The 27,950-nt window shown below is 43.6% G+C and overlaps 1 protein-coding gene across 3 annotated transcripts in view; it reads left to right on the forward strand.

Moving 5' to 3' along the window:
- Positions 1-12,605: 12,605 nt before the first annotated feature.
- Positions 12,606-27,950, forward strand: part of CASP8 (caspase 8) — a 35,543-nt gene continuing 20,198 nt past the window's right edge. Inside the window, exons 1-4 of one of the 3 annotated variants that reach the window (XM_066345785.1) lie at positions 12,606-12,997; positions 15,676-15,751; positions 18,073-18,225; positions 23,897-24,228. In XM_066345785.1, the coding sequence (XP_066201882.1) occupies positions 23,924-24,228 (305 nt within the window). In that variant the 5' untranslated portion in view covers positions 12,606-12,997; positions 15,676-15,751; positions 18,073-18,225; positions 23,897-23,923. The remainder of the gene's footprint in view (positions 12,998-15,675; positions 15,752-18,072; positions 18,226-23,896; positions 24,229-27,950) is intronic. The other 2 variants (XM_066345786.1, XM_066345787.1) reach the window with 2 other exon arrangements.

A 27,950-nucleotide genomic window follows, 5' to 3' on the forward strand; every position in this document is an offset into this window, starting at 1 on the left:
CAGACTGCTGGCAAATGGAGAGCAGCTCTAGGGTCTTACCTGAATGTGTAAGAAAACTTGAAAAAAATGACACCCTATTCTGGAGTAGTCAGGGTGAACTTCCTGGAGGAAGTGGACAGTGTTGTATGGATGCACACTTTGGAGTATCACATGAAAAGAGAGGGATAACAAATGGGAGGGGGACAAATGAGAAAAAGCTGGGAACCCAAAGCTGAGCTGGAGTTGAGATGCTTTAGAAAAGAGCCATGAGAATTCTTGGTGTGTCTTCTGAAACAAATGCAGAACCTGCTCTGTTTGAAGAAATATGCCTTGAATATATGAGAATAGCTATATGAATAGAAAAGTGGAACAGAGTAGAGAGCCCAGAAATAATCCCTACAATAGGCAAAAGTATGATATAGACAAAGGGCTTCCACAAATCAACTGCGAATTTGGGAATGTTAAATAAATGGTGCTGGGACAACTAGTTACCACTTGGACCAAAACTCAAGTTAGAAGCTCACCTTCTATTTTACATCAAAATTAATTCATTACATCAGATATTTAAATTTAAAATAAAAAACAAGTAAAACAAAACAATTGAATTTCTTATCTCTGTGTGGCAAAAATCTATCTAGGCTTTTTTTTTAATACAATTTTATTTATTTTTTATTTTATTTTATTTAATTAATTTTTTTATTACAGAGACAGAGAGAGAGTCAGAGAGAGGGATAGACAGGGACAGACAGGAACAGAGAGATGAGAAGCATCAATCATTAGTTTTTTATTGTGCATTGTGACATCTTAGTTGTTCATTGATTGCTTTCTCATATGTGCCTTGACTGTGGGCCTTCAGCAGACCGAGTAACCCCTTGCTCGAGCCAGTGACCTTGGGTCCAAGCTGGTGAGCTTTTGCTCAAACCAGATGAGCCTTTGCCCAAGCTGGCGCGACCTCGGGATCTTGAACCTGGGTCCTCAGCATCCCAGTCCGACGCTCTATCCACTGCACCACCGCCTGGTCAGGTTATCTAGGCTTAATAGCAGAGAAATTGACAAAGGAATATAGAAAAATATGATTTTATCAAGGTGAAATATTTTGGTATACCTAGAAACCAAACATACTAAATAGAACTACTTATGACCAGAGACCAATACCAAAAATAAAATAGATGCATTTGAATATTCAAAGATTTGAAGATGCACATATACACTCTCTTACAAATAAAGCAAAAGAAATTAATAGAGTTGTAAGAATATGTATTTTAAAGGAAATAAATAAAAGCTTTACAAATCGGTATCAAGAATTCATACACAGTAAGAAGGCCAATATTCTATATCTATTTACCAAATGGTAAATATAATGAACAGTCAATATATACATAATAAAATTTCTGTTAGTGAAACAATTACAGAACATTAAAAAAACCCTGGCGAGAAAGCTCAGTTGGTTAGAGCATCGTCTCAAAGCACAGAGGTTGCCGGTTTGATTCCCGGTCAGGGCACATACAGGAAAAGATTAATGTTCTTTTCTCTCTCTCTCTCTCTTTCTCTCTCCCTCCCTCCCTCCCTCCCTCCTTCCCTCCCTCCCTCTCTCCCTCTCTTCCTGTCTTCCTAAAATCAATAATTAAAAAAAAGGGACATTAAAGAAGACATTTCCCCAGCTAATCCACAAGCACAATGCAAACAATTTACTTTTACTTTTAAGAAATCCTATAATCATCTCAAAAGTTTTTTAAAAATTTTTTTTTAATAATTTAACACCTATTCCTAATATTTAAAAAATGCTAGGAAGCTAACTAAGGTGGACAGAAGAGTTTCCAACTTGATAAAAATACCTACCAAAAGCAGAAAATGAAAATCATACTTATTAGGAAAACTATAAGTATTATTATTAAACTCAAAAGCATGATAAAGCTATCTGTTACTGATGCTATTGTTCTACACTGTCTTGGAGGGCCTGGCCAATTTCATAAGTTAGACAACTTAACAAGTTATTTTAATATATCGGTCTGGTGTGGTGAGGACAGCTTACTTGTGAGGCTGGCCAGGTGAAGCCTCTGTAATTGACTATGGCTGGACCTGAAAGGCCACACATAGGATTTTGGCCTGGAGCCAGATGTTCAACATCATCCTTTGATTCTTCAGAGTGCAAGGGAGAAACATAGGTTACCCCATCAAGGATCTGAATGGGTCAGAGATTGAGGGACTATGTCAAGAACCAGGTAATTGTTCTGAGGTCATAATCAATATCATTCCAAGAAGGATGATTAGACCTGACTGAAGGATTGAATATAATAACCATAAGCCCCAATGATTGCCAGGTCAGAAAAAGATGTTCAAAAGTCCATCTTAGTCTACTGTAGAGATCAGGAGGCTTTTTACCTAAGTCCAGAGATAGACACATTCACTGTGCCCGTCTCATGGATGGCAAAGTGCAACACAAAGTGTTGGCAACTGCACTGACTCCACCTTGGCGGCGATAAGAAGTTGAGGGCTATGTGGGTGTAATAACACTACGTGGGCCCAGGAACTGAGGCTGATCTACTGTGCTTCCAAAGCTGAAGTAGTGCTGTGAATGGCCTCATAGATGGTCAAAGACAAGTTGTGCACAACCCTTTCTTACTGAAGAACCTCACAGTGGAAATAATTACCTGGAGTTGATAATGTCCCCTAACAATTCTCCTGAGTAACAAATCCCCTGATTTTGGAGTTTCCATCTTGTTCAGTGTAGCGTGATACACTCAATGGATGGGACTGTTTTGAATATTTGGAAGTCTCTTATTAATGTGTTACAATGCTGTAAAGAAGGCAGGTGAAGGCCTGTGTTTACTAAAGAACAAAGGGACACACACAATGCTGAGAGTGTGAGTCATCACTACCATGGGAGTCTACCAGGCAGAAATCAATCCCAGCGGTCCTTGAGTGGGATGACAAAGTCTGTGTAAAGCAGGGGCAAGTAGAGGGGAGGAGAAAAGCTTCACCACTGAGGGTCAAAATAGCCCTGAATGTGGGTCCCATGCCCCTTTGTTCAGGTGTTCCTGGTGCCCTTGTCTCTAAGAGGAGCAGTTGACACTGAGGAAGGATTTGCTCTTGCATTGTCAAAGTCCAACCGCGGCAACACAGGGGATCCAGAATAATGAGGCTGGGGTAGCTGAGGTACCAGGAAGGTCCATATTTAGGGAATTGTTCATTTTTAGTATTCAGCAGCAATGCAATCGGGAGTTTATCTGAGGAGCCGGGTGGTGGGTGACACATCCAGCAGTTTGTCAAATACAGATAGATCAAGGGCCACTTCCTGGGACAGAAAATGAATGGATTTGGTGATATACGTCACACAGGCAACTCTGTGGGAGAGAGAGGGCAGAGGCTGGAGTCTCACTTCTCCCTTTCCCACATCCAAGTTCACAGGTGCAAAGGTGCTCCTGTCCTATCAGTTGGAGGGACCGCTCCCCATCAACTGTAGGTGGGCAATCTCTTCTGTACCAAGAGCAAGAATGGTTCCTTTCATTCATCCTTCAGGGTGGTGAACCCTTATCATATATATATATTTGAATGAATGAATGCCCTGACTAGAATCCTGGAAGAAAAGTTGGGACCCTAAACGAAAAAAAGAACACATTATCACGTACTCTTTAAATATCTGAACTGAAAATGACCTCAGAGATTGGCTATTCTAACTCCCTCATTTTGCAATGTGGAAATTGGACTGAGAGCTAACTTGACCAGCCCAGACCAAAGTCCGGGTACATCACAGTGGCCCCTGCTGTCTCCACTCTGCCACATGGCCTGTCACGCACCTATAATATGGAAAAAGGTGTGTTTTAGACACTGGCTGGTTAGCTCAGTGGTAGAGCCTCAGTCCAGCATGTGGGTGACCTGGATTCAATTCCTGGTCAGGGCACACAGGAGAAGTGACCATCTGTTTCTTCCCCCTTCCCCCTCCCCCTTCTCTCTCTCTGTCTCTCTCTTTCAAGCTGCCTGAGGCCATGGCTCAATTGGCTCCAGTGCATCTTCCAGGGTGCTTAGATCGACTCCCTGTAGCTTCTACCTCAGGTGCTAAAAATAGCTCTGCTGCCAGCATGGCCTCAGATGGCAGAGCATTGGCCTCAGATGAGCAGAGCATCGGCCCCAGACAGGGGTTGCCCAGTGGATCCTGGTAGGGAGCATGCAAGAGTCTGTCTCTTTATCTCCCCTCCTTTCCTCTCACTTGTAAAAGAAGAAAAAAGAAAATGGTGTTTCATTTTCTGCTCTGAGCCCAACCATACCTTTATCTCATTTTTTGCTCAGAGCCCCACCTCTGATGCTGAGTTGCAGAGTCTATTTCAACTTGGAAATTTCAGAAGTTGTGTTCACATGAGCGCTAACAAAATGTTCTTCATTTGACTTTTACCATATTTTCTTGGCAGAACACATCCAGAAAGCAGCATCTGTATTTGCCCACTGGAAAGATTTATTTACAATTTTGGGAAGGAACCGTTTTGTTTCTGAAATTGTCTAGGCTGGAGGCACTGGGACATCCAGATAATACTCTTCTTTTAACTGAATAAATTACGAGTTTCTCTTGCAATCAACCGAGAGCCCGTTTGGGTCCCAGCAGCTGCCAGGGCAGAGATCCTTCTTTCTGGCTCTGCCCGTTCCCCTCAGCTCTGCCTTTCCCCAAGGGTGGCTGGATTTCTCAGAATAGTCACTATCACAACTTATTAATGAATAACAGTCTCAATTTTTGAGCTCCAAACACCCTACTTCTGTAGTCATGGTAGTTAATTCTCTCTCTTTTTCCCTACTAAATGATTAACAAGATAGGAATGTCTGAAACAATATTTTAGAAAATGTACTGCAAGACAGTCACGGGGAACCTTACCTTATGGATTGACCACACTGGGTGTGTGAAGGTCCTGTTTAAGGGAGCCCAGTGTATAACTAGCTTGTGTGCGGAGTGAAGGATCAGATCGGGGAGGACATGCTTGACTGGTGGCCATCTTGGAAATCCCAGATGGTAACATTGTCAGGTTAGGTATTCAGACTGAGTCTTTAAGTTAATACTCACTTCAAAATAAGATGCAAATTTTCCCTCAGAAAACCATTTGAAGGTTTTTCACTTCGGAGGCGTTGATCCATGATATTGAAGGAGCTGGAATGGGGAAGAAACCATTATGTGATTTCCCGCGGCAGCCCTGCGTGAACCGGTTGTGCCGTTCTGCGCACCACTTTCTGTTTACCAACACATCTTGAAATGGCTCCAAGTCATAACATTTTTTCTGCTGTTCGCTGGCCTGCCTTTTTCCTCTTTTTAGCATCATCTTTGGAGCAGATGTTTTTAATTCTAATACAATACAGCTGATCATTTTTTCCCTTAAGATAAGCACTTTTTGTGTCTTATTTAAGAGTCTTTATGCCAGCATCATGAAGACATTCTCTTAGGGTTTTGGTTTCTTTCTCTAGAATCAAATAAAATTTGAAAGATTGATAACACCAGTTGTTGGTGAGAATGTGGAGCAACAGGAACTCTCATTCATTGCTGGTGGGAATGAAAAATGGTACAGCCACTTTGGAAGACAGTTTGATAATTTCTCACAAAAGTAAACATGCTTTTACCATACAGTCCAGCAATTAGGCTCCTAGGTATTTGCCCAAATTAGTTAAAGAGTTATGTCTACACAAAACAGGCACATGACTTTTAGTAGTAGTTTTATTCATAATTCATAATCGCCAAAACTTGGAAGCAACCAAGATGTCTGCCAGTAGGTGAATGATAAACTGTGGTGCATTCATACCACGGAATATAATTCAGTACTAAAAAGAAATAAACTATCAAGTCATAAAAAGATATGGAGGAGCCTTAAGTGCTTCTTCCTAAGTGAAAGAAGCCCACACAAAAAGGATACATGTCATATAATTCCAGCTATATCTCATTCGGGAAAAGGCAAACTACAGAGACAGTAAAAAGATCAATGCTTGTCAGAGATTAAGAACACAGGAAATTTTTAGGGCAGTGAAACCATTCTGTATGACACTATAATGATGGATATGTGACATTTTGCATGTGGAAAAAGCAATAGACTTCAGTTAATAATAATAATGTATCAATATTAGAATGTACCACATTAATGCAAGATATTAATATAGAGGAAAGTTTGAGGAAAGGAGTATAAGGTAGCTTTACTTTCTACTCAAGATTTTTGTAAATCTAAAACTATTTTAAAAAATAAAGTCTATGACTTTTTAAAAAAAAAGTCTCACACGTATAATATCACCTGATCATGGATAAAGATGGCACTGCAGTAAAACAAACATCTTTGGAGCAGATGTTTTTAATTCTAATACAATACAGCTGATCATTTTTTCCCTTAAGATAAGCACTTCTTGTGTCTTAATTATTTAAGAGTCTTTATGCCAGCATCATGAAGACATTCTCTTAGGGTTTTGGTTTCTTTCTCTTTCTCTTTCTTTCTTTCTTTCTTTCTTTCTTTCTTTCTTTCTTTCTTTCTTTCTTTCTTTCTCTCTTTCTTTCTCTCTTTCTCTCTCTCTTTCTTTCTTTCTTTTCTCTCTCTCTCCCTCCCTCCCTCCTTTTCTTTCTCTTTTCCTTCCTTCCTTCCTTCCTTCCTTCCTTCCTTCCTTCCTTCCTTCCTTCCTTCCTTCCTTCCTTCCTTCCTTCCTTCCTCCTTCCCTCCATCCCTTCTCTCTGTTTCTTTCTTTTTTTTTTTAATATTTTTTATTTTTGTATAAAGTGGGAGGAGGCACACAGACAAGCTCCCACATGTGCCCCTGACCAGGAGCCACCTGGCAAGTCCTTAGGGTTTCTTATAAAAGCTTTGTTGCTTTCCTTTTTTCATATTTAGGTTCATGACCCATCTGGATTTAAATTTCTGCAGGTAGAAAATAAAAGTTCATTTTATTTTTTTATGGCTATCTAATTGATCTCTTGTTTATTCTAAAGACCATTTTTTTGTTTGTTTTACTGCAGTGCCATCTTTATCCATGATCAGGTGATATTATACGTGTGAAACTTTTTAAAAAAAAAGTCATAGACTTTATTTTTTAAAATAGTTTTAGATTTACAAAAATCTTGAGTAGAAAGTAAAGCTCCCTTATACTCCTTTCCTCAAACTTTCCTCTATATTAATATCTTGCATTAATGTGGTACATTTGTTCAATCTGATGAACTAATATTGACACATTATTATTATTAACTGAAGTCTATTGCTTTTTCCACATGCAAAATGTCACATATCCATCATTATAGTGTCATACAGAATGGTTTCATTGCCCTAAAAATTTCCTGTGTTCTTAATCTCTGACAAGCATTGATCTTTTTACTGTCTCTGTAGTTTGCCTTTTCCCGAATGAGATATAGCTGGAATTATATGACATGTATCCTTTTTGTGTGGGCTTCTTTCACTTAGGAAGAAGCACTTAAGGCTCCTCCATATCTTTTTATGACTTGATAGTTTATTTCTTTTTAGTACTGAATTATATTCCGTGGTATGGATGCACCACAGTTTATCATTCACCTACTGGCAGACATCTTGGTTGCTTCCAAGTTTTGGCGATTATGAATTATGAATAAAACTACTACTAAAAGTCATGTGCCTGTTTTGTGTAGACATAACTTTTTAACTAATTTGGGCAAATACCTAGGAGCCTAATTGCTGGATTGTATGGTAAAAGCATGTTTACTTTTGTGAGAAATTATCAAACTGTCTTCCAAAGTGGCTGTACCGTTTTTCATTCCCACCAGCAATGAATGAGAGTTCTTGTTGTTCCACATTCTCACCAACAACTGGTGTTATCAATCTTTCGAATTTTATTTGATTCTAGAGGGTATATTGTAACATTCCATTGTTGTTTTCATTTGTACTTCCCTAATAACATACTGTATTCAACATCCTTTCTTGTTTGTTTGTTTTTTTGTCATCTATATATCTTTTTTTGGTGAGATGTCTGTTCAGATTTTTTTGCTGACTTTATAATTAGGTTGTTTGTTTTCTAACTGTTGAGTTTTAAGTATTCTTTGTATATTCTTTGAATAATAGTCCTTTATTAGATGTGTCTAATATTTTCTCCTAATCTGTGGCTGGTATCTTCCTTCATGCTCTTTTGAAAAAGAAAATTTTAATTATAATAAAGTCCAACTTCTCACTTATTTTTTTCATGGATCGTGCTTTTGGTGTTGTATCTCAAAACTCATCACCAGATCCAAGATGACTTCTACAAGTTTTAGAAATTTGTGTTCTACATTTATATCAGAGATCCGTTTTGAATTAAATTTCATGAAAGGTTTAAGGTCAGGATCTAGATTCTTTTTTGTTTTGTTTTGAAGTTTTGTTTATTTTTCTATTTCATGAAAAGACTATCCTTTTTCTCAGCTCAGTTACTTCACTTTTCTGAGCTTTAGTTTCCTAAATGTCTTTGTAATACCTGCCCTGTATATCTTAGAATAAAAAATGTGGTTTCCAATGAGGGTAAAATGACATAATACGAAAAATGCCTTAGAACTGTATCGTACTTAATGAATATATTCTTATTATGTCATTAAAAGGGGCTCTTGTATGGTGGTGATAATTGCACAATAGTGTGAATGTACTTAATGCCACTGAACTATACACTTAAAAATGGTTAGAATGGTAACATTATATTATATATATTTACCATTATAAATATATATTTGTGACAGAGACAGAAAGAGGGACAGATAGGGACAGACAGATAGGAAGAAAGAGAGATGAGAAGCATCAATTCTTCATTGCAGCTCCTTAGTCTCCTTAGTTGTTCATTGATTGTTTTCTCATATGTGCCTTGACCAGGGGTGCTACAGAAGAGTGAATGACCCCTTGCTTAAGCCAGTGACCTTGGGCTTCAAGCAAATGACCTTTGGGCTCAAGCCAGTGACCATGGGGTCATGTCTATGATCCCACACTCAAGCTGGCGACCCTGCACTCAAGCTGGTGAGCCTGCGCTCAAGCTGGCAACCTCAGGGTTTGAAACTTGGGTCCTCTGCATCCCAGTTCGATGCTCTATCCACTGTGCCATTGCCTGGTCAGGGTATAAAAATATTTTTAATAACTCTTGACACTTGTCCTTAGGGTTTGAGGTGCTCCATTTCTTGAGTAGAGACATATAATAAAGCAAGAACATGAAAGACCCTCACTTTGTCTATGTTCAAACCTTCAATAAAAACTAGGTTGTTGACATGAATATTGGCATCACCACCCAACAATTACTTCAGTTTCCCTTTTTCTAGATTAGGGGTAGAGGTCTTAGTTCACAGTAGTTTGGTTGGGTTTTTTTTAATTAAGTGAGAGGAGGGGAGGCAGAGAAACCGACTTCTGTATGTGCTCTACTGGGATCCACCTGGCAAGCCACCTATGGGCATGCTCTGCCTATCTGGGGATGTTGCTCCATTGCTCGCCAACTGAACTATTTCTAGCACTGGATGAGGCCAGGGAGCCATCCTCAGTGCCACTGGACCAACTCACCCAAACAAATAAATCCATGGCTGTGGAAGGGGAAAAGAGAGAGAGAGAGAGAGAGAGAGAGAGAGAGAGAGAGGAGGGGTGGAAAAGCAGATGGTTTCTGCTCCTGACTGGGAATTGAACCCGGGACATCCACACTCCAGGCTAATGCTCTACCACTGAGCTAACCTGCCAGGGCTTGCAGTAGTTTTTGATGAAGTAGAGGGAGCAAGTACTGGTCACCAGCAAGTTGCAGAACATACATGTTGAAGTTGATGACTATAACCTCTTCTGTCTACTGTAACTGTCTAATCATCTCAATACCAAAAATATTCAAAAGACTTAAAATCCCAGCAATTAAGAACTTTTAAACAACTAGCTGAGTCTCTTCAAGCAAGGTCCAAAAAGGGATGAAATAAATTGATTGGAATATTTTTTTTTTTCCTTTCCCTCACCACTTCCTGGAGGGATTCTAAGGCAGAACCAAGGCCAGCTGCTAGAATCAAAGAAGGAGTTGGGGTAGGACCTGTGGGTCAGTTAAGTGAAACTTAATGAAGAAGCAACAAATAAAGAATATGCACATTCAATGGGAAGGGTATGCTGCAGCAAGCTGAGAAGAGGTTTCATCCTTCTGGCTTTCTTAGGCAAGTTACAAAGCCAAATCTGCTCTTATCAGATCAGTAGACCTGAGTCACTAAGCAGGCTTTCAGGTGGGAGCCGAGATTCAAGACAGGGGAGAGCAAAGGGTGGTTAAGTCAAACCCGGCTGTCCTCACCCTGCGCTGGGCAGGGACAAGCTCTCTCATGTCCTGCTGCTACTGCAACACCTCCAGGTCTTCCAGCTTCCCTGGAATGAAAGACCACGTGCATTATTCCTTTCAATAAAAATAGACACAGACATATATCCCAAGATTGAGGCGAGAAACTGTTCAGAGCAAGTGCTTCTTGCATATCACAATAGGAATTTAACTAGCTTCAGGTTCACAATTCACTAGTCAATTATTCATTTTTCTTTTTAAAAAAAGAGCTAAGACTGGGAGATATTTAACAAATAGCCAGATATTTCTCCAGCAATATGGTTTTATTCAGGAACAACAAAGAACTGAAATTCAGGACATGTATGCCATTAGACCACATTGTTTATTCCAAATTTTAAGTGTTGGGGGAAGAGGGGAGTAGTATGTTATTGCAGAAAAGTCCTGTGTTTGGTCCAACTGGACTGAATTTGAATCTATGTCTCTATTTGAGCCTCAGTTTCCTCGTCCATAACAATACCTTGCATTGCTGTGAGAATTAGAAATAACTCGTGTAAAGGATACAACATCTGGGTATTGCATTATTTCAGCATTTTGGCATAAAATGTACAAGATGCAAAAATAAAAAGGCAAGAAACCCTTAACAAATTCAAATGAGAAACAGAGCATGAAGCATGGAGGGAGGATGTAGAAAAGCTGGGGAGGGCCTAGGACTCAGGGTCCTGGGGGACAGATCTCCACCTGACCACCTCCCCAGTCTCAGGGGGACAGATGTCCACCTTACCACCTCCCCAGTCTCAGGGGGACAGATGTCCACCTTACCACCTCCCCAGTCTCGGGGGGAGAGATCTCCACCTGACCACCTCCCCAGTCTCGGGGGGACAGATCTCCACCCTACCACCTCCCCAGTCTCGGGGGAGAGATCTTCACCTTACCACCTCCCCAGTCTCGGGAGGAGAGATCTCCACCTGACCACCTCCCCAGTGTCGGGGGGACAGATCTCCACCTTACCGCCTCCCCAGTCTCGGGGGACAGATCTCCACCTTACCGCCTCCCCAGTCTCGGGGGGCAGATCTCCACCTGACCGCCTCCCCAGTCTCGGGGGGACAGATTTCCACCTTACCACCTCCCCAGTCTCGGCACTGAACAGGCACTGGTTACTAAGAGTCTGACCTAAGAGTCTGGTCAGAGTTGCAAAGAGTATTGTTACCCCTACTCAGGGCTGGGCCAGACTCACTCCTATCTTTTTTGTGAATCTCCCCACATTTCTGCTAAGGCCTGCTTTGCTCAAGAAGAGCCCCTGCCCACAAGGGGCTGGTCCATGGCTTCAGTGCAGATTTGAGTCACTGTACAGAGGGACAATTCTTCTCCTTAGACTCTTTTCTAGGGAGAACGCCATTTTGCTTGCCACAAGGAGTCTGAAGCCTGTCTTTAAAAGTTATAGGGGTGGCCCTGGCCGGTTGGCTCAGTGGTAGAGCGTCGGCCTGGCGTGCGGGGGACCCGGGTTCAATTCCCGGCCAGGGCACACAGGAGAAGCGCCCATTTGCTTCTCCACCCCCCGCCTCCTTCCTCTCTGTCTCTCTCTTCCCCTCCCGCAGCCAAGGCTCCATTGGAGCAAAGATGGCCCGGGCGCTGGGGATGGCTCCTTGGCCTCTGCCCCAGGCGCTGGAGTGGCTCTGGTCGTGGCAGAGCGACGCCCCGGAGGGGCAGAGCATCGCCCCCCTGGTGGGCAGAGCTTCGCCCCTGGTGGGCGTGCCGGGTGGATCCCGGTCGGGCGCATGCGGGAGTCTGACTGTCTCTCCCCGTTTCCAGCTTCAGAAAAATACAAAAAAAAAAAAAAAAGTTATAGGGGTTATTAATACTCAGTGTGGTCAGTATAAATCAGGGGTCCTCAAACTACGGCCCATGGGCCACATGTGGCCCCCTGAGGCCATTTATCCGGCCCCCGATGCAATTCCAGAAGGGGCACCTCTTTCATTGGTGGTTAGTGAGAGGAGCACATTGACCATCTCATTAGCCAAAAGCAGGCCCATAGTTCCCATTGAAATACCGGTCAGTTTGTTGATTTAAATTTACTTGTTCTTTATTTTAAATATTATATCTGTTCCCGTTTTGTTTTTTTACTTTAAAATAAGATATGTGCAGTGTGCATAGGGATTTGTGTATAGTTTTTTTTTTATAGTCCGGCCCTCCAATGCTCTGAGGGACAGTGAACTGGTCCCCTGTGTAAAAAGTTTGAGGACCCCTGGTATAAATGCTTTTCAATAAAGCATGCACAGTTTCCTGGTTTTTAGTTTGCATGTCGACTGTCGTGATGTCCCTCTTCTGAATGGTTGGAAATTGGGCATCTGTTCCTTTAACAAGAAACATTTCTTGTGAGTCATCTCTGTTCCCCTCTTAGGAATCTGGTTTATTCTTTGGTTCTTCCTGTTGAGGAATTTTCCTTCACTTTTGCTCAACACCAGATTCTGTCCTTCTGCTGCAGAGCAATATTTTCACAGGTCTTTGTCTCTTGTGATTTTTTTTTTAAAGCCCTGCTGAATCTGCTAATAAATTCTGAATGTTTAAAACAGAGAATCAGGAAGTGAGTCTCTGGAGGAGGCAGAAGAACCTGGTGGAGTGATTGAAAGTGAAAGAAAACTTCTTGGAGATGGTTCCACCTCCCACCTTTTTCTTCCTGCTTTGTTTCAAGGAATTTTCCTCTGGTCGTGTGGACAAGCCTTGGCATTTAAGCACTGTGACATTAGGCAGTTTGGGGGTCTTGACATCGGGGACTTGGTGACTGTGATGTTACTGGGACAGGGTGAAGCAGGTGAGTGCCTGGTGCAGAAACCGCTTCTGGATACATTGCTGGGACTTGCTGAGCGAGGACACCTCTAGGTCCTTCCAGGAGCTCGGAGTGGGTTTCTCTCTGAGCTACAGCCACCGGCCTTGCTACTTCTTAACTCCGGAAATCTCTAGTTCCTCTGCTGCATTTCTCAGAGCCTCCTCGAATCCTTGGCGGGCTCCTCGAATCTCTCCTGCTGGATCAGTTTGGAGAGTCCACAAGATTTTATTTTTTGTTTTCTTTTCTGTTTGGTCCTGGGGCAGAGGGCTGAGTGAAACTTTCTGTCACATCCCAATGCCCTGTGGTCTTTAGTCTCTAAGGGCCACAGTCCCCATCTCCCCCTGCCCTGTTCTAGGTACTTTCTTGATCCCTACTTCCTATGCCCCTCGATGGCTCCCAAAAGACAACTCTAAATCTTTTGATACCTGTCCCTGATTTGATCTGTATCTTTACAAAATGTATTGTTGTTTTGTGTGTGTACACTGTTTTGTTTAACTGTGTGACCTGGAGCAAGTAAGTACTTTCTCTGTGCCTCTGTTTCCATGTCCTTAAATGGGGTTAATACTACATCATAAGGTGACTGTGAGGATTGTGAAGAGATATTATCTGTTAACCACTTGCAACAGTGACAGGCTGAGTACCCAGTAAGGGTTAGCAATTATTATTTTTTAAAAGACTTTATTTATTCATTTTAGAGAGGAGAGAAGGAGGAGAGTGAGTGAGAGAGAGAGAGAGAGAGAGAGAGAGAGAGAAGGGAGGAGGAGCTGGAAGCATCAACTCCCATATGTGTCTTGACCAGGTAATCCCAGGGTTTTGAACCGGCAACCTCAGCATTCCAGGTCGATGCTTTATCCACTGCGCCACCACAGGTCAGGCACAATTATTATTACAAACCTATTACTTCATGATTTCTGCCCCTTCTGTTTCTCTTTTTAAAAGTAAGCACCCTGTATTTTACCCTCTGCGTATTTTGCCAAGTTTCACTTTCTAAACACTACATAGCATTGCATGATGGACAGTCTCTCTCTTATGTAAAGACTTGCCCTCCATTTCTTGACTGATCCAACTTGCAAATCTTTGCCAATCTAATAGATATAACATGGGTGTCTGATTGCTTTATTTTGTATTTCCCAGGTTACTGATGAGTTAAGCATCACTTCCTACACTTTGGCTCTTTGAGAATCCCTGTCAGGGTACTCCATGTTCATAGCCTTTGTCTGTCTACAGGGTTTCTTTTTCTTGTTGATTTTCGGGAAACCTTTGTATGTTCTAGCTATTATTCGCCACGTGGCAGTTTCTGGGACACAGACATGAAAGATGCAGTCTCTGCCCTTGTGAAGCTCAAAGACTAGGACAGGAACTAGTCATAAAACTGTGGGAGAGATCTGGAGTGGATGCTTAAGAAGCATCAAGAAAGAATCAGGGAACACCTCTTAGGTCAGGATTTAACCACTAATAAGATTTCATTCTGCTGCTGTATTTTCACTCAGACGTTATGAGCAGAATCAAGGCGTAGCGAAGGACATCCATGTTATCATGGCACCTTTACCTAGCCCTCTGCGGAGAAGAGGCACTTTCAGACACCTCATTTAATCCTGTTAGCTGTAAGCTGGGTCTATGTCCTCTGAAAGCTTATATTCCATTTGGGGAAAGAAAAAAGGTAGTTTCAAACATGAGAGGTGTTTGGATTTTTTTGTGTGTGTTTCTACTTTTAACATCAGAAAACATTCCAACTACCTGACTAGGCAGTGGCACAGTGGATAGAATGTTGGCCTGGGACTCTGAAAACCCAGGTTCAAAACCCCGAGGTCACTGGCTTGAGTGCTGGCTCATCCAGCTTGAGCATGGGGTTACTGGCCTGAGTTTGGGATCATAGACATGAACCCATGGTCACTGGTTTGAGCCCAAATGTCACTGGCTTGAAGGCCGAGGTCGCTGGCTTGAGCTCAAGGTTTCTGGCTTAAGCAAGGGGTCATTGGCTCAGCTGGAGTCCCCTAGTCAAGGCACATATGACAAAGCAATCAATGAACAACTAAGGTGCCACAACTATGAATTGATGCTTCTCATCTCTCTCCCTTCCTGTCGCTCTGTTCCTGTCTGTCTTTCTCTCTCAAAAAAAAAGAAAAGAAAAGAAATATTTCAACTGACTCACAAAGAGGGCTAATGTGTGTTTTGTTCACTGTCATATCCCCCAGGCTCAGATCATAGTGAGGACCCCAGGATTGGCCTCTTTAATAAGGTTGGCTGGGTTTATACTAGGGTTTTCTAAGCCACTGAAGGTGGGATCTGGTGGCCTCAGAGCCCATGGAGGTGATCCTTGTATTTGAGTGTTGATGGGAAAATCATGAGGTTTAGCAGACCCTTTGCAAGCTATGCTGAGGAATCCCACAGTTTCTAAAGTCTTAATAATAAACCCAGAAAAATCTGTAAATTCCTGAAGTATGAAAAGAAAACATTTTTAGTTAATTCAGTCCAACTTCCTAATTTTGAAATATGGTAACAAGGCCCCCAAAATAAAATGATCCATCCTTAGTCACACAGCCAGAGCCAAAACTTGCTTCTTACTTCTACCGGTCTCTATTGCGCAGCTGTAAGAGGTGTCACTGGGAGTTGAAAACAGGAAGTATTCTTGAGTCTTCATTTGGCTTACACTTTTGTCTTAGCTGCAGCAGAGGAAAACAAGCCACACTGAGGGTCCCAGGCCTGTGAAGGAGCAGCTGGAACTTTGCTTTTGTTAAGGTCAGTTGGGCCTCTGGGGAGGAAGGCTTTTGATTCTAGAGTTTTCTAGGCTGCTGAAGGTGGGATCTGGAGGTCTTGGGTCCGTGGAAGTGAGCCTTGTATTTGACTGCTGATGGGAAAGCCATTAGCAATGTCTCTAGAGCCTCTAAGGCACACAGATTCCATATCTCAAAGCCCCTCTATCTCAGGTTGATGCATTCTTAGAGGGGTCTTTTTGGAATGCTCCAAATACGGCTATATGTACAGAGATCTCATCCTGAAACTGGCGAACTTTGTCAAAGAATAGAAACAAAATTTAAATCTCAACTGACTTTGCTGCTACCGCTAACCGTTTGTCAACACACCCCCACGCACATATATACCCACAATCGTGAACACACATACACACAAACACACACGCATGCACAGTCCTAATAATTCAATTATTTATCTTTTTGAGAAATTTAAAAAGTACAGAGCAGTACAGAGAATAATATAATGGCAAGCATAGACCGACAAAATCTGAGACTGTACCTTTGGGGTTAAGGATTTATAGGTGAAGGTATGAATTTCATTCAGTTTGAAAATTACAGGGTTGGTTAGAGGTGTTGCTGAGGTTTGAACACTTTTACTGGGCTGTGTGAAAGTGCTGGTTTCAGAGCCTGTAGTGACCAGTGGTTGTGTGTAGTGTAGACATCTGGCAGGTTCTGGGGCAGTCCTAGTTTGGGGTGGCCATGCTGGACGGGAGGGAGTAGCCAAGCCAGATGATCACTTAGGGGTTGGGTCTGAGAGCCATTTTGAAGGACTGTTGAGCTTTGAATGAAACGTAAGTTTCTGTCTCAGAAGATTAATTCAAGTTTTAGACTTATTTTCCCCAGTTATCCATATCACTAAAGGAACTAGGATGCTGCTAGAATATTGCTAGGATTATTTGTGATTAGATTAACTTATTTGTCATTGAATCATGACATATATGGCAGCGGTGAGGCTGTGACTCGGAAATGAGATGCTGAGGTCTAAGTTTAGGCTCCAGTACGTACTAGCTCGATTTTTAAGTTTCTGAACCTCTCTCTCTCTCTGCTATAGCAGGTTTGTTAAGAATTCCTGTTTTTGTGTTTTGGGGATAGTTTTTTGGTCTGTAAACACTTTAAAAAATAACTTTAGTCTTTAAAAAATATTAAAACTATATGTTTTCTTCCACTGACTTTCAACTGCAATTAGAATAAAATCAAAATCTTTACAGGGTCTGTCATTGAAACCTTCGAGTGAGATGCTCAAATCTGAGCCTACTCATCACTTACTAGCTTAATTCTAAACTGAATTTTCACAATAGTAAAATGAGGACAATAATAGCTATTTCTTCAGACTTGTAGTAAAATGAGACAAGAAAAAAATATTTTTATATTTATATGAATTATATGCTATAAACATATATATCTCAATATAAACATTTATTTATAGTTATATACTTTTGGGCATAAAGTATCAAATATACTTATATATTATGTAATTCAAATATATTTATGTGAATTTATTATTTAACAGATACTCTGTAATCACAAGTAAAAGAAAACTTCCTGGAGGTGTTTCTATCCCCATCTCTCTTTTGCCTTATATGCATTATTGCCCAAAGTATTCAAATGTGTGTGTGTGTATGTGTGTGTATGTATTAAATGTATATATATATTTAAATGTGTAAATATATATTTATATTTTAAATGTGTATATATTTTAAATGTATATATTTTATATATGTATATACACACATTATATGTGTGTTTATATTATGTATACATAAAAGTGAGTAAAACTGGCCCTGGCCAGTTGGCTCAGCGGTAGAGCGTTGGCCTGGCGTGCGGGGGACCCGGGTTCGATTCCCGGCCAGGGCACATAGGAGAAGCGCCCATTTGCTTCTTCACCCTCCCCCCTCCTTCCTCTCTGTCTCTCTCTTCCCCTCCCGCAGCCAAGGCTCCATTGGAGCAAAGATGGCCCGGGCGCTGGGGATGGCTCCTTGGCCTCTGCCCGAGGCGCTAGAGTGGCTCTGGTCGAGGCAGAGCGACTCCCTGGAGGGGCAGAGCATCGCCCCCTGGTGGGCAGAGCCTCGCCCCTGGTGGGCGTGCCGGGTGGATCCCAGTCGGGCGCATGCGGGAGTCTGTCTGACTGTCTCTCCCCGTTTCCAGCTTAAAAAAAATTAAAAAAAAAAAAAAAGGTGAGTAAAACTGAGGAAAAAATGCCAAATGTAACCAAAGGATTACTTTTAAATGGTGAGTTTCTAAATGATTTTTCTTTTTATACTTTTCTGCACTTTCTTGAAAGAACTAGTGTTACTTTTACTATTTTAGGATCAGAAAAATACAACAATGAATTTTAAAAAATCACTCTACTGAAGTTTCTAGCCCTTGAGTTTGTCTAGTAAACCTCGGTCCCAGGCTTCCTACCGTTGGACCCCAGTGCTTGACAGTGGCCTGTGGTTAGTGGTGGAAAATCTTGTCCAGGTGAGTGCTTCCCAGGCAGCTGACTAAAAAAATGTGTGACCTAAACAAACAAACAAACAAACCAACACCGAATATCAATCCTACCAGTGTGTCCTGGAAAATCCAGACCAGAAAGGAAAACTCACCAGCATCTTTCTTAAGAGGCCATTTTGATTTCATGCAACAATCACTCAGAAAGCATTGAATTGTTACTGCAAAGATAATGAAATGAGTGAGATAAGCTGTCTACATAGGACAGGAACCAGACACCAATCATGTTATAACTAAATTCCTGTCATCCTTGCCTTATACATACATACATACAGGGATGGGCAAAAATAGGTTTATCATTGTGAGTATACACAATATGAGAATAAACATAGTTTATTCTTGTATTATTAATTAATTAATTTATTATTGTATTACTATTAATTATTATTTTTATTAACCTACTTTTGCCCACCCCTGTATATATACTGTCAAAAAATACTATTTAGCAAAAGTTTTTGAAAGGTTTATTCTTTTTGATTTCATAATGCTACTTCTAGACAATTATTCTAAGAAAATACTCAGAGGTGTACATGGGGATTTGCATTTTAAAATCATCCTCAATGTAATGAGATTGCTTTACATATTTTAAAATCCATACTGTAGAAGAAAGATGGAAGACATGAAGATGTACTTACAATATTATCAAGTGGAAAAATTCAATTATACCTCAGGAATATGGTGTGTTCAGTTATGAAGGAAAATATTTATACATAGACTGTTCAGTAAGAAAGACAGTAAAATATATTAGGTGTTTATCTTTAGATGATGGAATTATAAGTAATTTTAATTTTTCTTCTTAATCTTTTCTGTATTTTCTAAAATGAATACAGTAAGGATTGTCGTCATCAGGAAAAAATAATCATGGAGGAAAAAAAAGAGATTCTGCTTGCATCAGATTCTTTGGTTGATTTTATTCTGTAAAATAAGATTTTAAAAGTGGTAAGAATTGATTTAAAATTGTAAAGACGCTGGACCTAAAGGTACCAAACAGATCTGGTTTAGATTTGTTCCAGTCTACGCCTAAAAATGAATCTTTAAATATGGTAAAAATTGAAAAAAAGAGAGAGAGACTAGGTTTCAGTTCCCCGTTCGCAGTTAGGCCTCCCCACACTCCTGCCTGGGCCTTCATTTCCTCTCCTCTTAGCCAGCCACTCTGAGCTGCTTGCTGTGTGTTCTGTGTGAATATGCAGATCTATGCACCACTTAATAATACCTTATATAGGTCACACATATCCAACACGTTTCTATTTCCATTCTTTTTAATAGTTAAATAGAGTACCACCGGGTATGGCTCACAGCTTATTTAACTCTTCTAATACTGGTTTAAACAACTGTTTCTACTCCTTTGTTATTTCAAGGAATGCTGCCATGAATAGCCTCGTACATATGTTTTAGTAAGTACACTGATGTTTATGCTAATAAACACCTGGAAGTTAACTTGTGAGTCAAAGGATATGTACATCTTTTCATATTTTGACAAATATGGCCAAATTACCCACCTACCTGTTTTTATTTACAGTATCTTACACTACTTATTGCAAGTTTTGTATTTCACCAATTTGGTGGTTGAAAATTGTCTTTTGTAAATTGCTTTAAAACAATTTATTGTGAATGGGATTGAACATCTTTTTAAATGTAAAAAAAGCTATTCGTTGTAAAAATAGAAACCACTTGTACTTACTTTTCTGTGAACTGTCCATTTAGGATCTTTTTTTACTTGTTTATGCCTTGGATGGTTGGTCTCTCTCTCTAGGTTTTTTGTTTTTTTTTCTTAAACTGACTCATAAGAGCTCTATTAAGTGCAAGATTCATTTATTTTTCAAATTTTGTGGGAGTTTCTGCAGAATATTTGAGTTATTATTTAAAGACATTTATAAGCCTGTCTTAAATGGCTTTCAGGTTTTCTGTTATACTTAGAAAGGTTCTTCACCATTGTAAAATTATTTTTTTAATTCTCCTATGTTTTTTCTTTAATATTTTGATTTTGAGGATTAAATCTTTGATCCATATGCAGTTCATTTTGATGTATATAGATCAGTTAGGATTCATTTCAATTTGTTCTAGAAGTCTACTCATTTGTTCTAACATCATCTGTTTAAAAAACTACCTAAGAATGGATTGCCTTTTTTTGTAGTGTGTTTGATTTTGCCATTTTTCACTGTTAACTTCTAATTAACATGTTAATTTCTAATTTCATTGTTAATATCTAATAGCCAGAATACACAGACTGCATTATTTCTGCTTTTTGGAAATCTATTAAGATTTTCTTTGTGGACAATTTTTGCAACTATTTTGTATGTGTTTAAATCGATGTATATTTTCTACTGAAAGGAAATGTCTGTTACAGTTTAACAGTTATGCTACACAGATCTTCTATAGTCTTCTTATATTTAGCTACTAGGTTTTTTAGTCTCTAGAGAGATGTGTGAAAGTTTCCAGGTATTTGAGGGGAAATAATTTCTTTGAGTTCTCTGAAGTTCTTTTGAAAGTTTAAGTTCTCCGACTTTCTTTTCTTTTTTCTTTTTTCTTTTCTTCTTTTTTTTTTTTTTTAACACAAATGTAATTGTGTCTCTCCTCCACGATCTGATCTCCTTGCCTGGCATTCCTTGCCCCCGGCTTCCCAAAGAGCTGCATTTCCTGCCCCTCCTCCACTCACTCTGTTCCACTTCGTTGCACACGAGAACACACCCAAGCTCGTATTTTACATTAATTTCATATACACGATAATATCTTCAGTGTTGTTCCTATCACATTACAGGAAAAGGCAAATCCCTTTTCCTCACTCCTTCACCCCCAGTTGTAGATTTTTCCCCATTTCCCAGAAGGAACAACTTTATGAGTTTAGTATGTGTCTTTCTGAAACTTGCTTTTACATATATGCCTGTAATCACTGAAGATCTAATTGTATTGCTTTGAGTATTTTTAAAAAGTAGATGTATGATTTCTTTGTTATATTGCAGCTTGTGTTTTTTTCACTATCATCATAATAACATAGTATTTGGAATCTCTATTCATTTTTATTTCAGAAGATGGAGTGCATTTTCTTAACCTCTGCATAATATTGTATAGTGTGACTATACTTTAGTTTATTTAGCTGTCCCTTAATTGAAGGACACGGGGGATATTTCTAGTTGTTGGGGGTTACCCATCATGCTGTAGACTCCACGAACATACCGTATTGAGCATACAGGTGTGTTTGTAGAGAGTGTAACTTAAGGGATGGGCTTGCTACTTTGTCCCCTTGACTGTCCAGCAGTTTTTGTTTTTTGCACTTTGAATGTATGCTGTTAAGTGCTGGCCCCTTATTTAAGATATCTTTCCTGCCTGACCAGGCAGTGATACAGTGGATAAAGCGTCAGCCTGGGACACAGAGGATGCAGGTTTGAAACCCCAAGTTCACTGGCTTGAGCCCAAAGGTCGCTGGCTAGAAGCCAAGGTCGCTGGCTTGACCCCATGGTCCCTGGATTGAGCAAAGGGTCACTGGCTCAGCTGGAGTGCCCCAGTGAAGGTATATATGAGAAAGCAATCAATGAACAACCAAGGTGCCACAATGAAGAATTGATGCTTCTCATCTCCCTTCCTGCCTGTCTTTCCCCATCTGTGTGTCTCTCTCTCACTAAAAAAAAAAAAAAGATATCTTTCCTAAACAAAGCTATTTTCATAATAATTGCTTTTGCAGTGAAAGAACTCAGCATGGCACTCCTTATGAATCCAATGCAAAGTGTATCTTTCTAAAATACTGTCCCTTAGTTTCCTGAATCAAGAAAACTTGTCTAGCTTGACCAGGCGGTGGCGCAGTAGACAGAGCATTGGACTGGGATGCAGAAGATGCAGGTTCAAAACCCCGAGGTTGCCAGCTTGAGCACAAGCTCATTTAGCCTCATAGCAGGCTCACCAGCTTGAGCACGGGATCATAGACATGAGCCCATGGTTGCTGCTGGCTTGAGCCCAGAAGTCGCTGGCTTGATGCTCAAGGTTACTGGCTTGAGCTACACTTGCTCTGCTGTAGCTCCTGATCAAGGCACATATGAGAAAGCAATCAATGAACAATTAAGGAGACAAAGGAACCACAGTGAAGAATTGATGCTTCTCATTTCTCTCCCTTTCTGTCTATCTGTCTTTATCTGTTCCTCTCTCTGTCTCTCTGTCACCAAAACAAAAAGAAAAACTTTTCTAAACAATGGTGTAAACTGTAACTTAAGAGGGAGGAAAAAGGTTTTGCCTCGTAATTCTAATTCTAAGAAGAAAATAGTCAGGGATATGCACAGGATACATGAAAAAGCCTCTCAATGCAATATGATTTTTAACAGTTAAGAAATAGAAAATTGCTTAAAATAAGATTTGTTGGCCCTAGCCAGTTGATTCAGCGGTAGAGTGTCGGCCTAGCATTTGGGAGTCCTGGGTTCAATTCCTGGTCAAGGCACACAGGAGAAGTGACCATCGGCTTCTCCACCCTTCTCTCTCTCTCTCTCTCTCTCTCTCTCTCTCTCTTTCACTCTCTCTCTCATCCCCTCCTCCAGCCATGGCTCAAATAAAAAAGTTGGCCCTAGGTGCTGAGGATGGCTCCACGACTTCACCTCAGGCACTAAAATAGCTTGGTTGCTGAGCAACAGAGCAGTGGCTCCAGATTGGCAGAGCAACAGCTCCAGATGGGGGTTGCTGCTTGGATGCCAGTCGAGGCACATGTGGGAGTCTGTCTCTGCCTCCCTGTTTCTCATTTGACTAAAAAAATTGTTATATCTACCTGCTGAAAAAATCTAAAAACATTAAAAATATATCAAAGAAGAAGAATATTAAATGGTAGGGATAAATGCTTGTTTTAAATATTAAGTGAGTAAAAAAACCAAAAACAAAAAATAGGGGTACACACCTGGATATGCAGCCTGATCCTAATTTGTATGTAAATGTATGTGTGTGTGTGTGTGTGTGTGTGTGTGTGTGTGTGTGTATGGACAGGAAGCTGTTTTTAAAAGTTTCAAAATCTTTTTGGCCACTTAAAAAAAAGATTAAAGTTTACCTTAATGTGCAAATCAAAAATATTTCTATTTTAACATCATTTATACAAAATATATGGGTCTTGGTTCACAACCTCTGATTAATACTTCTGAGTAATAGTCGGAATTTGTGTTTAAGAATGTTATAAATGTGGGGAGCTATAAGGTCCAGGAGCCTTCAAGGAAGAGGTCTGAACAGAGTAAGGTTATCTGAGGTTAAGGAAAGTGCCAAAGACGCAGAGTCTGTGGGATCAAGGAGATTGATGAAGCCCAATGTGAAGTTAAAGGTTTTCTAGTTCAAGTTTTCAAACAGTACCGCTTCTTAAGGTAAGGAAGAGTCTAAGTAAGTCTTCAACAAAGAGTCCTTCAACTTGGCCGAGAGTTTGGAAACCACTGCTTTCCAACTAAATTTTCACATTTATTATTCCTACTGCACTCTAGTCACAACTCTCTGACCATTGGCTAGTTTGTTTGTATACCTACCTTCCCAAACAGTAAGCTACTTGAGAGCAGGAGTTCTGTTTGTTTGTTTTTTCTTCCCTGTATCCAAAACAAAATGTGTGACATGTATTATAGATGTAATAGCATTTGACAAGTTAATGGTACTTTTCTTTCTCATCTGGACATAATGTTTTGTTTTGACCTAGGCTACATTCAGCTAATACTGAACAAACATGAATTACAGCAATTGTCTGTATGAAATTGGGGAAGGTTTGAACAGTGAAGAGGTGGGCTTCCTCAAATTCCTGAGCCTGGACTACATATCACAAAGAAAGCAAGAACCCATCAAGGATGCCTTAATGTTATTTCAGCGACTCCAGGAAAAGGGAATGTTGGAGGAAAACAACTTGTCCTTCTTGAAGGAGCTGCTATTCCGAAGTGGTAGATTGGACCTGCTGGAAAAGCACCTGAACACTAGTGAGAAAGAGATGGAGAAGGAGCTTCAGAAACCAGGCAGGGCTCAGATCTCTGCATACAGGTGGGTGAGTCTCTCCAGTGTGAGTGCTGGGAGGTGTGGGGGAGTGGGTGCATCTTTGTGAGCAGGGGTGATTGCAGATTGTCCATGAAGCATGACTTTGGAGGCTCTGAGATGTCCTACCAGGCCTAGATTAAGAAATTTAGGGGACTGATATATAATCCAGAAAAAATATGCTAAAACCATAAAATAAAGTCTTCAAAGTAGAACATTACCTATAAGTATGCTGACATTAAAATAGACTTTTTATATATGTTCCAACTCTTTTTCTCTTTCTGTTATGTGTTTATTATCTTGGTGTTTCTGCTTGCTGATGCTCACATTGTGTGCTCACTTGGTCTATTTTGGACAAAGCATCACTAGTTTTCACCCCGAAATCTTCCTCCCACCTGCTTGTGAGTGACTGTGGAAATTCTCAGTGGAATTTGAGGCTTTTTATTCACACTCATATCACACAATCCTCCAATGAGGTAGATGCTGCCAGTCATGTGGACTGGCCAGGCCAGACCCCACAGAGACTCTGAGGCATTGGGAGGGTGGCTGCTGCAGAGAGAATGCTGGTGACTCGATGCATTCTGCCACAGGCCTTGCAGCTCAGCCTTTCCCCAAAGAGGTCACATTCTGTTACCTCTTTATGATTTTTTCCCCTTTTTTCTTCTTTTTTTTCCAAGCGAGAGGAGGGGAGATGAGAGACATACTCCCACATACACCCTGAACAAGATCCACCTGGCAACCCCCATCTGGGTCCAACAATCTGCCCATCTGGGGCCATGCTAGCAACTGAGTCATCCTCAGTGCCTGGAGCCAATGCACTGGAATCAATTGAGCCATGGCTGTAAGGGGGAGAGGGGAAAGAGAGAGGGAGAGAAAAGGGAAAAGGAGAAATGGAGAAGCAGATGGTTGCCTCTCCCGTGTGCCCTGACTGGGAATAGAATCTGAGACGACATGTCAGGTCAATGCTCTACCACTGAGCCAACCAGCCAAGGCCCTTAAACTTAAAAAAAAAAAAAAACAAAAAAACACATTACCAACTTCTCTCTTTTCACATTTCTTGTTTCCAGACACTCCTTATTTTTAGCTTTCTTTTCAGAAAAATTTCTGCTGGTAACTGCGGTGTAAGTGACATTGAGTCCTCACTCTGTCTGAAAGCCATCAGGGGTCGTCAAACTTTTTATAAAAACCGCCCACTTTTGCAGTGCTGGTCAACCTGGTCCCTACCGCCCACTAGTGGGTGGTCCAGCTTTCATGGTGGGCCAATCGCAGCGCTGTTTGGTTGCGCGGTAGGGACCAGGTTAACCAGCACTGCAAAAGTGGGCGGTTTTTATAAAAAGTTTGAAGACCCCTGCTCGGATTGGCCTATGCCCTAGTTTTTCTGTATTTAAAACCCAAGATTCTAGCATGTTCCTTGTCATATATTTCTCTACTTGACGCTTGACTACTTTGATTTTAAATGACAAAAAGATACTTTGGGTGTATGTGTGTCTCAAGGTTACTATAACAAAGTACCACAAACAGGATGGCATAACACAGTAGAGGGATTTATTCTTTTGTAGTTCTGGAGGCTAATAGGCTGAAATCAAGGTGTCAACAAGGTTGGTCCCTGTTTGAAGACTCTACGGAGAATCCGTTCCCCACTCCTCTTCCAGTTCCATGTTCCTCTCCCGGCTCCCCGCCCCTCTCCCGGCTCCCCGCGCCTCTCCCGGCTCCCCGCCCCTCTCCCGGTTCCCCGCGCCTGTCCCGGCCCCGTGCTCCTCTCCTGGTTCCGTGCCCCTCTCCCGGTTCCGTGCCCCTCTCCCGGTTCCCCGCGCCTCTCCCGGCTCCGTGCTCCTCTCCCGGCTCCCCGCGCCTCTCCCGGCTCCGTGCTCCTCTCCCGGCTCCGTGCTCCTCTCCCGGCTCCGTGCCCCTCTCCCGGCTCCGTGCCCCTCTCCCGGCTCCGTGCTCCTCTCCCGGCTCCCCGCCCCTCTCCCGGCTCCCCGCCCCTCTCCCGGCTCCGTGCCCCTCTCCCGGCTCCGTGCCCCTCTCCCGGTTCCGTGCCCCTCTCCCGGCTCCGTGCCCCTCTCCCGGCTCCCCGCCCCTCTCCCGGCTCCCCGCCCCTCTACCGGCTCCGTGCCCCTCTCCCAGTTCCGTGCTCCTCTCCCGGCTCCCCGCCCCTCTCCCGGCTTCGTGCCCCTCTCCCGGTTCTGTGCTCCTCTCCCGGCTCCCCGCGCCTCTCCCGGCTCCCCGCGCCTCTCCCGGTTCCGTGCTCCTCTCCCGGCTCCGTGCCCCTCTCCCGGCTCCCCGCCCCTCTCCCGGCTCCCCGCCCCTCTCCCGGCTCCCCGCGCCTCTCCCGGCTCCCCGCCCCTCTCCCGGCTCCCCGCCCCTCTCCCGGCTCCCCGCCCCTCTCCCGGCTCCCCGCGCCTCTCCCGGCTCCCCGCCCCTCTCCCGGCTCCCCGCCCCTCTCCCGGCTCCCCGCGCCTCTCCCGGCTCCCCGCCCCTCTCCCGGCTCCCCGCCCCTCTCCCGGCTCCCCGCGCCTCTCCCGGCTCCCCGCCCCTCTCCCGGCTCCCCGCCCCTCTCCCGGCTCCCCGCGCCTCTCCCGGCTCCCCGCCCCTCTCCCGGCTCCCCGCGCCTCTCCCGGCTCCCCGCCCCTCTCCCGGCTCCCCGCCCCTCTCCCGGTTCCCCGCCCTTCTCCCGGCTCCGTGCTCCTCTCCCGGCTCCCCGCGCCTCTCCCGGCTCCCCGCCCCTCTCCCGGTTCCCCGCCCCTCTCCCGGCTCCCCGCGCCTCTCCCGGTTCCCCGCCCCTCTCCCGGCTCCCCGCCCCTCTCCCGGCTCCCCGCCCCTCTCCCGGCTCCCCGCCCCTCTCCCGGCTCCCCGCCCCTCTCCCGGCTCCCCGCCCCTCTCCCGGCTCCCCGCGCCTCTCCCGGCTCCCCGCCCCTCTCCCGGCTCCCCGCGCCTCTCCCGGCTCCCCGCCCCTCTCCCGGCTCCCCGCCCCTCTCCCGGTTCCCCGCCCTTCTCCCGGCTCCGTGCTCCTCTCCCGGCTCCCCGCGCCTCTCCCGGTTCCCCGCCCCTCTCCCGGTTCCCCGCCCCTCTCCCGGCTCCCCGCGCCTCTCCCGGTTCCCCGCCCCTCTCCCGGCTCCCCGCCCCTCTCCCGGTTCCCCGCCCCTCTCCCGGTTCCCCGCCCCTCTCCCGGTTCCCCGCGCCTCTCCCGGTTCCCCGTGCCTCTCCCGGTTCCGTGCCCCTCTCCCGGCTCCCCGCGCCTCTCCCGGTTCCCCGTGCCTCTCCCGGTTCCGTGCTCCTCTCCCGGCTCCGTGCCCCTCTCCCGGCTCCGTGCTCCTCTCCGGGTTCCCCGCGCCTCTCCCGGTTCCCCGCCCCTCTCCCGGTTCCCCGCCCCTCTCCCGGTTCCGTGCTCCTCTCCCGGCTCCGTGCCCCTCTCCCGGCTCCGTGCTCCTCTCCGGGTTCCCCGCGCCTCTCCCGGTTCCCCGCCCCTCTCCCGGCTCCGTGCTCCTCTCCCGGTTCCCCGTGCCCCTCTCCCGGCTCCGTGCGCCTCTCCCGGCTCCCCGCGCCTCTCCCGGCTCCGTGCGCCTCTCCCGGCTCCCCGCGCCTCTCCCGGCTCCGTGCTCCTCTCCCGGTTCCCCGTGCCTCTCCCGGCTCCGTGCGCCTCTCCCGGCTCCCCGCGCCTCTCCCGGCTCCGTGCTCCTCTCCCGGTTCCCCGTGCCTCTCCCGGCTCCGAGCTCCTCTACCGGTTCCGT

The sequence above is a fragment of the Saccopteryx leptura genome, chromosome 7 (assembly GCF_036850995.1).
Source record: "Saccopteryx leptura isolate mSacLep1 chromosome 7, mSacLep1_pri_phased_curated, whole genome shotgun sequence".
NCBI classification, from domain to species: domain Eukaryota; kingdom Metazoa; phylum Chordata; class Mammalia; order Chiroptera; family Emballonuridae; genus Saccopteryx; species Saccopteryx leptura.